At 39.5% G+C, this 13,470-nt stretch overlaps 1 protein-coding gene across 10 annotated transcripts in view; it reads left to right on the top strand.

The window, feature by feature from the left end:
- The window catches only part of LOC129169112 (neural cell adhesion molecule 1-like), a 282,683-nt gene that overhangs the window by 243,452 nt on the left and 25,761 nt on the right, over positions 1–13,470 (top strand). For all 10 annotated transcript variants that reach the window (XM_054755176.1, XM_054755178.1, XM_054755177.1 and 7 more), the window contains 2 exons: positions 3,434–3,558; positions 6,194–6,374. In XM_054755176.1, the coding sequence (XP_054611151.1) occupies positions 3,434–3,558; positions 6,194–6,374 (306 nt within the window). The remainder of the gene's footprint in view (positions 1–3,433; positions 3,559–6,193; positions 6,375–13,470) is intronic.

Below are 13,470 nucleotides of genomic sequence, written 5' to 3'. Positions count from 1 at the left end.
TCGAGAGGGAGCCAGTTGAGGTGCCTCCCTCATGAGGTGTTCCGGGCATGCCCAGCTGGGAGAAGGTCCCAGGGCAGACTGAGGAGGGACGCTGGAGAGATTATGTCTCACAGCTGGTCAGGGAACGCCTTGGTGTTCTGCTGGTGGAACTGGAACAGGTGGCCGGAGATCGGGAAGTCTGGATGGATGGATGGATGGATCTTCGCAGTTCATGTTTTGCCACCAAAATATTGATATTGGTATCAGCAATACTGAGCTCTGTTGGTATCGTATTGGGAAGAAAGTGTAACGTATCGTATATCGCAATTTAATCTCATTGTATCCGTCATCTAACATCTGTTATCGTAAACACGTGTAATACTTAAAAACGCACATTCCATGCATATGAAACAAATCAGTATGTGTTGTTTTCCCAGGGACGCCTGATGCATTTTTAGGTCTTTTACTGCAGTAAAAAGCCTACTATTATGTTGTGAAAGATGAAAGAAGTCAGCCGTGGCATAAAGCTGCAATCAACTTGACCACACCACGCAAACATGATGGTTTTACAAGGTCACATTCCCTAAGCGTCTCATGTCAACAATCTTTTTTTTTCTGTATGTAATTCAGTGATAATTTCATGTCATTTGTGTTGTATTTACCCATGTACAGTATTGTGATGTGTTTGTTTTTGTTGTTGTGTTCATTATGTGTGGGTTTTTTTGGACATTTTCATCATTTCAAAACTGTTCTGTATGTTTTCCTCGACTCCGACCCCGCCCACCACCCACCTGTATTTACCATCCCCTCAACCAATCATGTGGTTGTACATCATGTGACTTTGACATGTGGCTCTTGCATGGTGCTGATGATCGACATCGCTGGCCAACAGAAGGTAACTTTTGCTTATCATTTCTCGACCCACCAAAAGACTTTTAAGAGGGCATTTGACAGATTAGACACAGTTTTAGTGTTTTTCTGAATCATTCCGAACGGAATTGCATCCATTATATATATATATATATATATTATATATAACCCATTACCATTGCTACAATTCATGCTAAATGGTTCCCCATGTGGAATCGTGTTAAATATTCATATCAACATGCATTCTGATAATAGTGCAGTCATCAGCAAATAGTCTTTTTGTCACAACTGAATGTCCTCTGAACTGTTTCTGTCAATATGAGATGCTCAGAAAATGTGACCTTAACAAACGAGTTAAAAGTAAATAGATAATAATAATAATAACAATAACAAATAACTATGTATTTGTGTTTTTATTGTTATTTAGAAATTACATGTTTTTTTGACAATTTTTAAATAAATACATTATTATTCTTGTTTTTTTATGTTTTAAATATATTTTGAAATATATTATTTGTTTTGTTTTTAAATGGAAATATATATTTTATGGAATTTGTAGTTTATAGAAAAATACATAAAACTAAAATCGAATGCTTATTTGAATAAACACTTATTTTATTATTTATGTATTTATTTTCATGTTGAAAGTTGTTAATATATTTATTTGTCTTTTTATTATTACTGTAAATCGTGGTGTTTTAGCCACACTGGTGTATAAGCCGCACCCACTAAATTTAGAGGAAAAAACATATCGGCTATAAGCTTCACATGTCCATGTCATAAAATGTCAGATTGTGGCATGCACAAGGAGCCAATCATGAGCTATGAAAAAAAAAACACAACCAGCTTGTTAAACCACTGGAAATTGCAGGAGGTCATTACTCAATATAACAGTCTGACTCACGGTGTCATTTTCAAAATAACGCTTAACTCATCACACAGCAACTTAACAAAAGGTTTACCTAAGAAATGTACAAACAAGTACCAATGCAAGTTGAAGAAAATATATATTTTCAAGTTTTCCCATAATGCATTTTGTCTGTACAAAGCATTTCCCAAGCGGCATAGCAAATGGATGGTTGGTGCTGCAATACTGCCTCTGTCCAACAGAGGGACCCAGAGGAGCCCAAAGGGAGGCTGACGTCATTGCAGCTCCCCTGCAGGCACCAATGAATGCTTTGGAAAAAATTGCATGCATTATGGGAAAACTTTAAAATAGTTTTATTTTAAACTCGTATTAGTACGTGATTGTATATTTTGTAGGTATACCTTTTGACTGTTAATTTTCTGTGTGATGAGTTTACCATACTCTGTAAGATGACATTGTGAGTCAGACTGTTATATTAAGTAATGACCTGAGATTTCCAGTGGGTTGACAAGCTCGTCGTGAGTGCCCTGTATGCTTGTGATTGCCACAGGGTTCAATGTTTAAGAAAAAAGTAGCGGCTTATACACTTGAAAATTACGGTATTCTATTTTTAAAATGTACGATACTATTACATTTATTTTTTGAAAAATAAGCACACATTTTGTTACTTTTCTTTTATTAAATGTTTTATTAAAAACACATTTATTTTTATTAGCTTGGTTATTTTTATTTTCATGTTTTGTTGATTAAAAATGTTCATAACTTCAAAATCAGTTGTCGCTTTAATTGTAGTTGTCGCTGATTGGGTGGCTAATGTCATTTCTGGTGCATGAAAGTTGACATGTGCATCCTTCTTCTTCCACTTCCTGTTCTTTTCTGTTATGTTGATTCTCGGAGAACATTCTGCATGAGTCTGCGTCATTGCCATCGCGTCCTGTTGGATTCTTGTCAATTCCCGTGTCTATCTACCATGTCGTAGCTGCAATACATTTTTTTTACTATTTGTGTGTCGGAAAAGGCTGCAAAAATCCTCCAAATGAATTCCACGCACAGTTCCTCCCGTATATTTTAGTCTTGTCGCCCCGAGCACCCAAACTAAACCCCGCAGCCTGCATGGATCACCTTATTCTTCTCTTTCGCTAACAACCTCAGTTTGAGCCTCAGAGGGAAAACAACAAACAAGCTAACTACAATGTAGCTCCTGCCTGCCACCATTTTTAACCACTACTTCTCTTTTCTAACGCTGTCTCCTTCACTTCTAGCTTCTGTCACGCTAACCACAATGCACCCAGATGGCTCTGTATATTGCCTTTCTCCAGACTTGCTGCATTGTCTCTTTATTAAACACAGTAGACGCACGTTCACGTGTACATCAGGTGCTGGAATTGTCACATTTTTACTGGATATTTCACAGTAGAGTCGACAGCAAACCTGCTGAACGGAACTGTTATTAGCATTAATGCAGTAGTACGTCCAATCCCTTATTTAAATGTGTGCACATACCACATGCAACTCTCTATGCTCTTTTGCAATGTTAGAGTGTCCTCATACTATATAGATGCCTAAAAACAGCTTTACTAGAGACATTTATTTTAAAAGTGTATACAAATGCCCCTTTTGGGGCTAGATTTAGGGCTCAGGGTCATTGGGTAGGATTCAGACAATCATTTCAACGAACATCTTTCTGAAACATTGCTCTCATTTTGTTGTTCACAGGAGAACCTACCGCCCCGAAACTGGAGGCCATGATCCAAAACCAGGGTAATTCTCTGAAGGTCAATTGGATCAAGCAGGACGATGGCGGCTCCCCGATTAAGCACTACCTGGTCCGATACAAGGCTGTGAGTATATTAAAGAAAACATTTTTTCGGAAAGTTGTTTTGGTTTTTTTTATGGATCGTTGTGAGACAGGTTAGTTTTACCCTACTGATGATGTGTTGTTGCAAGAGTAATAGTCTCTCTCTCGCACACACACACACACACACACACACACACACACACACACACACACTTAAATGTTTCAGATCATCAAACAAATGTAATGTATATTAGTCAGTGACAAGCATGCGCCCATTGATCAATGCAGATTTCCTTATTTTTGGGGTATTGGTGATTTGCCTCTAAATCCTTACATAAGAAAGCTAAAGCTAGCCAGAGCAAAGAGGCAGTGCATCAAACTAAATTAAATAGTAGTCAATGACAACACAACTGAACACAAAATCATTCATACACATTCGTACATTATAGTGATCTAATTTATCTTATTTATTATGTATTGTGTAAAACTAAGACATGAATAAGATCAAATTAAAAGCACAAAATGAATGCCGACCCACCATCCACCAGTTCAAGTTCCAGCCAAGTTTTTCCAGAGAGATTATTATCGCTGTTTGATGTGTGTGGAAAAAGGCAGTGTGCTAGCATGAATTCACTTCAGACAAATGTGGATATTAGCACTCAAAAAGTCATCAAAACTTACCTTTATGCATTCCCACATAGTATCAGCATTTGACACCAAATATGAGGTGAAAGAAAAATGGTAAAAATACAGTAGTAGTCTATCTGTGCGGCATGAGATAAAGTTAGCACACGCACAATGGACATGCGTCAAGTGAGACGGATGTAACAGAGAGAATCCGACCACTTTTCAAAATAAAACATTAAAAAAATTAAATAATGGAAATTATTTTTTCTTTCTGTGCGGCCCGGTACCAGGCCGCAGCCTGGGTGTTGGGGACCACTGTCTTAGCGCGCTGTGGAGAAATGTTAGCCCACTCATCTTTTCAGAATTATTGTAATTCAGCCACATTGGAGGGTGTTCCAGCATGAAGCGCCTTTTTAAGGTCATGCCACAGCATCTCAATAGGATTCAGGTCAGGACTTGGACTAGGCCACTCCAAAGTCTTCATTTTGTTTTTCATCAGCCACTCAGAGGTGGACTTGCTGGTGTGTTTTTGATCATTGCCCCGCTGCAGAACCCGTTTGTTTCAGGTTGAGGTCACCAACAGATGGCCGGACATTCTCCTTCAGGATTTTTTGGGAGACAGCAGAATTCATGCTTCCATTTGTCACAGCAAGTGTTTCAGGTCCTGAAGCAGCAAAACAGCCCCAAACCATCACACTACCACCACCATATTTTACTCTTGGTGTGATGTTCTTTTTCTGAAATACGCCGTTACTTTTATGCCAGACGTAATAGGAAGTTAAACTTTTGTCTCGTTAGAGCACAGAGTATTTTCCCAAAGGTCTTGGGGATCATCAAGATGTTTTCTGGCAAAATTGAGACAAGCCTTAATGCGCTTTTTGTTCAGCAGTGGTTTTTGTCTTGCAGGCTGTTTTTGCCCAGTGTCTTTCTTAACTGAGGCAAGTGAGGCCTGAAGTTCTTTGGATGTTTTTGTGGGGTCTTTTGTGACCTCTTGGATGAGTCGTTGCTGCACTCTTGGGTAATTTTGGTTGGCGGGCAACTCCTGGGAAGGTTCACCACTGTTCCATGTTTTCCTCATTAGTAGGTTTGGATTTTTTTTTCTCCCTAAATAATAATTTAAAAAAAACATTTAAAACTGCATTTTGTGTTGTGTTGTGTTTTCACTCATGTCATTTCACTCATATTTAAATTAGTTTGATGATCTGAAACTTTACAAGCCATTACAAGCCAAAAAAAAACAGTAAGTCCAAAAAATGCTAAGAACTGAAGGTGCTGCCGAGAATCAGGCAGAAAAGATATAGAGCAAAACACCGAAAAAGACCAGAGCTGGAGAACGCCAAGCAGGGAATATGCGTACTTACAAATAGCGACCAGAAAGCAGGGAACAAGGAGACAAAGCAAGACCGGAGTCGGTGAGCAGGTAAGCAAGGGGACAATCTGGCAATGTGGTAATGCAGGCCTGGAGCATAAGTAGCCCAGGCCGTAATTCGCAACAGGTGTGTAACTCCCGGCTCTGCCTCCGCAGCAAGGAGTGCACTGGAAGAGAGTGGCAGACAGGTGGCAACAGAGCGGCAGTTACATTGTGTTATTAATTATTTTGACAGAACTATCTTTGATTATTTGTCTTTGTTTTTACATTCTCAGACTTGACATTTCTCCAAAGTCTTGCTGCTATTTGTTCATGTATTATTAAAATGACTTTTTAAATTGGCTTTTCAATGTTACGTTGTAAGTGGTAAACTGCTTTTTAAAAATATTTTTTTTCTCACACCCACTGTGATATTTAGTTGTTCATTTGTTTTAGCCTTTTTAAATTACATTTTTATGAAGATACCTTTCAGTTTTAGAGCAGTGATTAATTATTTTGGTATCAGGTCAACTGTGATATTTTTTTAAATACTCGGGCTTAACATTTCAAAGGATAATTATTCAATTGTGAAATTAAAGATATTAATTGGCAAAGTTGCCCTGAACATGGTCACAAGTAAAGGAAAAGCACAGTAGTGAATGTACTATAAAACATTTCTCATATAAATGTGTTTTGTTTTCAGAAGCACGTGTCGGACTGGAAGCCAGAGATCCGCGTGCCGCATGGTAGTGAGTACGTGGTGCTGAGCGGACTGGACTGGAACACTGAGTACGAGGTCCGCGTGGTGGCCGAGAACCAGCAGGGCAAGTCCGAGCCCGGCGTCATCGCCTTTAGAACAGCTACAGAGCCCACCACCATGCCAGGTACTGACTTGATTTTAATTATGCCACCCCTTCCCCTCCTGCACACAAACACACACTCACACGCACACACACACACACACACACACACACACACACACACACACACACACACACACACACACAAACACGACAGTGCACAAAGGCCTGCCACCGTGACCAGTAGTGTATATTTACAGTATTCAACTGCAGAATAAAAGCCGTCTGTTATAATATGAGATGTTAGCATTTTTAATCACATTTTTCTACAAGTCTGCAATAATAATACTGCAATAATAAGACATTTATCTATATTAATATTTTTAAAATAAATTGTAAAAATGAATACAAAAAATCAATAAAAAAATATATTACAATTTTGGGATTTGGTACACCTCCACGATCGAAAGCAGCATGTCAGTGTTTATCGGGTCGCCAATCCACTCACAAAGTAAAATGCTATATATACTGCTAATCTATTGTAATGATTAGCAATCAGGCATGTTTTCTTACCAAAATTGCCTTTTAATCCATGTCTTTGTCGTAGCTCCATGTCTTTGGTGTTCTTTAGCTTTAGTTTATATGCAGTATAAATGCTATGACAATATACATCTATTCTACACAAATAATAAGACTTATTTTTGCACCTAACGGAGTAAAAATACTGCGATTTGCTTGTTGAAATGTGCAGCATTAACACATTTAGCATGCAGCTCTTGTATTGAAGCTCATTCGATTGTGCAGGTGTAACTAACGAAGTGTCCAGCGAGTGAGTGATTTGGTCACATAATGTTTTGATCATGTTTGTTAATTAATTGACATGATTGTATTCATCATTTATCTTTCATATGTACCATAGTTGAATGCATTAGGTAATATGCAGTCCTCGCCGAGCAGCTTATTTGCATTTCAAAAACATATCAGCAGCAGGCTAGGCTAGATAACCATAAACTGCATTTCTCTGTTTATTATCTATGTATACGTAGCAGATATGCCGAGCAGCTCAGCATCATGCGTATCTTAAGTCGCATCGTTAAGGCGGCGGCGAAGACTCAGCGCTGTGGTTCAGCGACCAATAACGACACATATCAGTCAGCCCCAAGAGTGTTTTTTTCTTTTTTAGTTTGTTTGGTGTGGTTAATCCAACTTTACTGAAGTGGTCACGGCCGGCCTCTGCGCTGTTGTTGTTGTTGTTGTGCTGTGTGCAAAAAGCTGGGCTGCATCCCCACCGCAATGCACGGCATGCTTCCAAAAGTTGCTTGCAACTTCATGAAAACCTCTTAACCTTTTTACTACAATGGAAACTCGCTAGATTAACTCGCTAGTTCAAAGTCAATATAACAACATGAGAAAACACCGCATAGAACATGGGTAGAAGGAATGGATCAATATCGCTTTAAAATTCTAAGATTTAATATTAAACATAAATGTATTGTTGCTGTCAGTGAAAAGCATGCATCTCCAAACGATTTTATCTGAAAAACATAGGAAATTAATTGTTTGTGTGTGTTCATATACACTGTTGCCTTGGTTAACATCATTAATCTTTTCCAGAAGGTCTGACTTAAACCAAAACAGACTCTCACCAAAGCAAATTTTCCCATAGAAAATAATGTAAATCCAATTAATGCGTTCCAGACACCCAAATATGTTAACACAAAGCACATTTTACAGACAATAAGTATAGTTTAACATGCAGAAAATTATACAGAAATCATTAGAAATGACAAATGAATGGACAACTGAACATTTCGCATCACTTTTGTGATGGAATTAAAACCAACAAAACCATCAATTAACAAAACAAGCACTTTATTCTGCTGCAAACACAATTTGTAAAAATGTTAAAAAAAAAAAAATTAATTAAATAAATAAACATTTTGGAAGCAATAAACATAACCTTGTCGTTTAACATAGAAAAAAAAAATGCTGGCGGCAGTGACGTTGCGGAAGCGCTCCAGCGAGTAAGGTGTGCTAGGTGCTATATTGTGTGCTATGTTTGACTCCGGCTTCCGCGGTGAGTGTGAATGCTTGTGTTTTGTTGTTGGAGCCAGAAATGAGTGTTTAGGATGTAAAATGGGTGTCACCCTCGATGCTCTGCTAGGTTGATAGACTGTTACGTGGGAACCAGAGTAGATGTGTGTGCACTGCAGCCGAGGATGGAGCCACTGCCATCACATTTACATTCCTCTGAAATGACGACAGTCTTCTCTTTAAGCCGTAAAATTCAGACGTCTTGCAGTACGGTCCATCCACTTTCTCTTTTGTCGGTCATGTGTTTCTTATGTTGTGTGTCTCTCTACAACTCTGACATAAACAAACGCTGTTGTCCTAAAATGGCACCCACAGCCCACAATGCATTGCGCGATCGTGTCCAAGTATTGCGAGATTTTGTCTTCGGCACATGATCCAAGATGGTGGCGTAAATAAACCAGAAGGTAGAGTGGACGCTAAACAAGTGGGCGAACGCAAGCCAAGGCAAAATTTTAGCAAAAATGTTAGATCTAAACCGAAAGTTAATTAATTGCAATTAATCACAGATAGAAAGAAGAAAGAAAGAAGTTAAAATCTATAATTGATATTCTATAATAAGTAGGGAAGTAAATCACTTCCATACGCATATACAGTAGATACATAAGTTAAGGTACTATTAAAAAACAATATGTTTTAAAAACATAACAATTCGATACAGTGTACAAATGATACGATTTGATTCTATATGATTCAACAATTTGTCGATCTAGATGTTACTCTTACATCATAAAATAAAGAAGCCAAGTGTATAAAAGTGTCATTCTTACAACATTTTCAAATGTGTAAAAGAGCACATCATAGCCCCAAGCATGCTGGAAGGCAGGGGTCCCAAACCACTGGGCCGCAGGAAACATTCAGGTGCAATGATTTAAAAAAAAACACAGAAAATCCAAAATGAAATAATTTGTAAATAACTTTTTTTTTTTTTGGAAAGGGATACACATTTTGGACATATGGGCCATTGTTTTATACCAAAAATAATATATACAGTAGTTATAAATCCTACAATGTTTGCATGTTTAACTCGAGGGGTGACTTGTCCTTGTCCTTGAATGCACCATTTAACTTTGCAATGCATCGTCTCCCACGATGTACAGATAAGACTACTTTACTGTATTTTTCTGGCTTTTCTTTCACTTCATATTTGGTCCCAAATGCTGATACTATGTAGGAATGCAGAAAGGTAAGATTTGATGGCCTTATTCAGTGCAAAGTCCTGCAGGCTCGTACTGGTGGATGGTGTCTCTGCATTAATTTATGCTTTTGTTCCTGTCATAGTTTTCCACAATACATAATAAATAAGATAAGTCAGATCGCTATAATGTACATATGCTACGTGTGTGTTGAAAATATTTCCCGGTGACCAGCTAGCTAGTAAAACTAGCGAGAGCTAATGCTATTTAGAGCCACTGTCAGTGACACAAGCCCCGAGTAGCTGTCCTCAGTTATGCCTGCCTGTAACTAGTAGCTCCTAGCCCAAATTTTAGCTAGCAGTTCAAAGCAAAAATCTGCCGAGAGATTACTCGTTAGTTGGGACACTCGTATGTCACAGTACCACTGTATTAATGACAATGAAAAAATGTCTGCAGTCCTCCAGTAACTTCTCTCTTCTTCCCAGTGACGTACTTCATGATAACTCACAGCAACACAAATAATTTGTCGAGAGAGGCATCTGCCAGGGCTGTGAAGCTAAACTTACCATTCAAAATACCCTTTTCTTTGCCCATTTCTGCTCAATATTTGTTCCCTCTTTTGGCTTCACATCAGCTGCCACGCAATTGTGTTTCCTCAAACTACGGTGCGGGGGTCAACAGGACGTGCACACGTTAATCGCGCGTCAAAAAATGTGGTGCCGTGAAAGGAGACTTCCGTTAACGTGTTAACTTTGACAGCCGTAATATATACACATACTATATATTGATTAAAATAAATTATGTCATTGTCCATCCATCCATTTTCTATGCCACTTATCCTAATTAGTCGCGGGGTGTGCTGGAGCCTATCCCAGCTGACTTCGAGCGAGAGGCGGGGTACACGCTGGACTGGTCGCCAGCCAATCGCAGGGCACATATACTGTAGACAAGCCATCGCTCACACTCACATTCATACTTATGGGCAATTTCAAGTCGCCAATTAACCTAACATGCATGTTTTTGGAATGTGGGAGGAAACCGGAGTACCCGCAGAAAACCCACGCACACACGGGGAGAACATGCAAACTCCACACAGAGATTGCCCAAGCGGAGAATCGAAGCCAGGTCTTCCCGATCTCCTGACTATTAATTAAAATAAAAACTCAATATAACAATATTTAGAGATACATGCTTTTCACTACCAAACTACAAATAAAAATGATAATAATCACTCTAATTAATGTAATTACGAGTTAAACCGTTTTGTTTTTTTTTTCAAATTTGGGATCATGAAATAAATGAAATCTAATATTAAAATGTCAATACATTTTAGATTGAATTAAATAAATACATTTCCTGTAGTATATATTCGATGATTATTATGTTTTTTTAAATCTGAAACTAACCTGAATGTATGCTGCCCTGGCTGGTTTGTGGATGCAGCCCTTTTTTCAGTGTTTGCATGGTATTATTTATTGTTATTATTGTCTGCATTGGACCATGTTGGATACCCCTACGAGGCTGCCAGTGCATGGCACACATTTAAAAGCACTTCTCCATGCGCTTGCTGGGCACCAGCCAAATGGCAGTGGGAGGTTTGGATCATTAGAAATAAAACGCATACACAACAAACCCCTTTAATTTTCGTGATTAACATTTTGTTTGTTTATCTCTACTTCACAGCCCAGGGTTGACTTTTGTTTCTGGGGGGACTATAAATATGTAAGGAAATGTCAATATTAGGTCATGTTGTGTGCCAAATGAACAAAGCAGCTTGTCATTGTTGAAATGTAGTAGAGCTTTCTTTTTTTAAAAGCTTCATGCATCCAAATCTCCCCTGGCTGAAAGTTAGCATGGATAAAGCCATAACTGTCAGTGCTGATGAATATGAGCGAGGACATTCATTCATTCATGTCATGAACACATGAATCTGAGCTTCATAAAGCAGCTTGTGGGTGTGTTTTTTGTTTTGTTTGCATGGGTCATTCCTCCTACAATGTCCGGTGCTGTAGTGCAACAATCCGAAATACACACTCTTCTGTAGAAGATGATCCGCCTGGATTATAATATATGCTGTTGTATTGATATTGTATGTTTAAATCAGAAGAAGTCATAGTTCAATGGCCAGTTTAGCCACCTCAGCTGCTCACGATGGTATTCACGGTTGTTGCCACTTGATCGGATCTCATCTTAACCGTATTTGCTTCAGTCTTCAGAACAAAGTGCATGGAAGGATGTGTGGTCTGGTGACTCAATGGAGACACTTATTAAAAAGCTTTTTAAGTGTTTTAATATTACATGGAGGAGACACATAGACTTATGTTCTCTGCAGGATATCCTATATCCAATACTATAGAAATGGATATACTATAGGTTAGTCAGTGTACAGCTTGTCCAATCCTTCATGTTGACATCACTGGTGGAGCTGATGCATGTGAGACACCTTGTGCGCCCCCACCTTCCTTCTTTCCACTTGAGGATGTCCCCACAGGTGCTCAACTGGGTGTTTGGTTTGTAGACGAAACATACTTAGGCACTCCATCCCAGTTTCTGCTTCACAATGTGACAGGACAGGTTCCCCTCAATGAACCACAGCTCCCCAATGCCAGCAGCACTCGTGTAGTCCCAGACCCTAGTGCTACCATGATTAGGCTTTTTGTTGGCAACACACAATTATATTGCTTTAGTTGGAATACAAGTTTCCTTCACTGAACCGCAGCTCCCCCAGGGCCAACAGCACTTGTGCAGCTACAGACTGTGGCACTATAACCACCATGCAGGACTGTAAGCAAGACACAATTATATTGCTACACACCTGAAATGAAATTCAGGCTTCCGTCAATGAACCACAGATCCCCCAGTGCAGACAGCATTCGTGCAGCTCCGGACGGTGGCGCTACTGCCACCAGGCTTGACTGTAAGCAAGACACAATTAGCTTACTAAGTTGTCTTGCAAATTCAGGGTTTCCTTAATGCACCACAGCTCCCCCAGTGCCCAGCAGCACTCCTGCAGCTCCAAACTGTGGTGCCTCCAGCACCAGGATTGACTGTAAGCAAGACGCAATTATATTGCTACACGCTTTAGATGGAATACAAGTTTCCTTCACTGAACCACAAGGCCAGCAGCACTTGTGCAGCTACAGACCGTGGCGCTACCATCACCATGCGGGACTGTAAGGAAGACGTAATTATATTGCTACACACCTGTGTTGGAATTCAGCCTTCCCTCAATGAGCCACAGCTCCCCGGTGCTGCTCCAGATTGTGACGTTATCACCACCAAGCTTGACAAGACACGATTATCTTGCTACTCACTTGTGTTGCATGTTATTTAGACAATAATAGCTGTGTGTTGACCCTAAGTCTATACTGCTATACAGTACAAGCTGTATACAAGCTGACTACCCTAAAGTATATTAGTTTTTTTAGTATTGTCCCTTGATAAGATGTAAGAAAATGGTTGCTGAAATGTCAGGGCTGTACTCATTTTTTTGAGTATTTACACAAAAGCAGGTTTTAGGAGTAGTGGTACTCTACTACTTACCATTCTTAACTTATGTGCTTTGTTGTAAATCTCCCATCGTGCCAATAAGTAGCGTGAGCCATTTTCACACAGAGAATCCTGAAAACTAGGTGCATCCGAGTCGTAACGATAGATCTTGCGCGAGATTGCCGCTAGCCGGACAATCGTTTTCAACACAACAGGGCAGGAGAAGTGAAGTGTCCCGTCACACAGGGAACGTTCCGCCTCTGTTACCGCTGTTGACTTCATCCCGCCCCCACGGTGTTCTGTCTAAAAGTCACATAAAAAATGCATAACCAGGCGGTGTAAAAGCGGAGAACTACAGCTTGTTTCTTCTTTCCTTTCACCCATCTTACCTTGTGACTAACATGCTATGGCTTCCCTTCCCCTACCGTCTTAATTCCGTTTTTTTCGGGGCTTGTATTTCCGTA

This window comes from Dunckerocampus dactyliophorus, chromosome 16 (genome assembly GCF_027744805.1).
Source record: "Dunckerocampus dactyliophorus isolate RoL2022-P2 chromosome 16, RoL_Ddac_1.1, whole genome shotgun sequence".
Classification (NCBI taxonomy): domain Eukaryota; kingdom Metazoa; phylum Chordata; class Actinopteri; order Syngnathiformes; family Syngnathidae; genus Dunckerocampus; species Dunckerocampus dactyliophorus.
The sequence above is the reverse complement of the archived record's forward strand: the minus strand, read 5'-3'. Positions and strand labels throughout refer to the sequence as shown.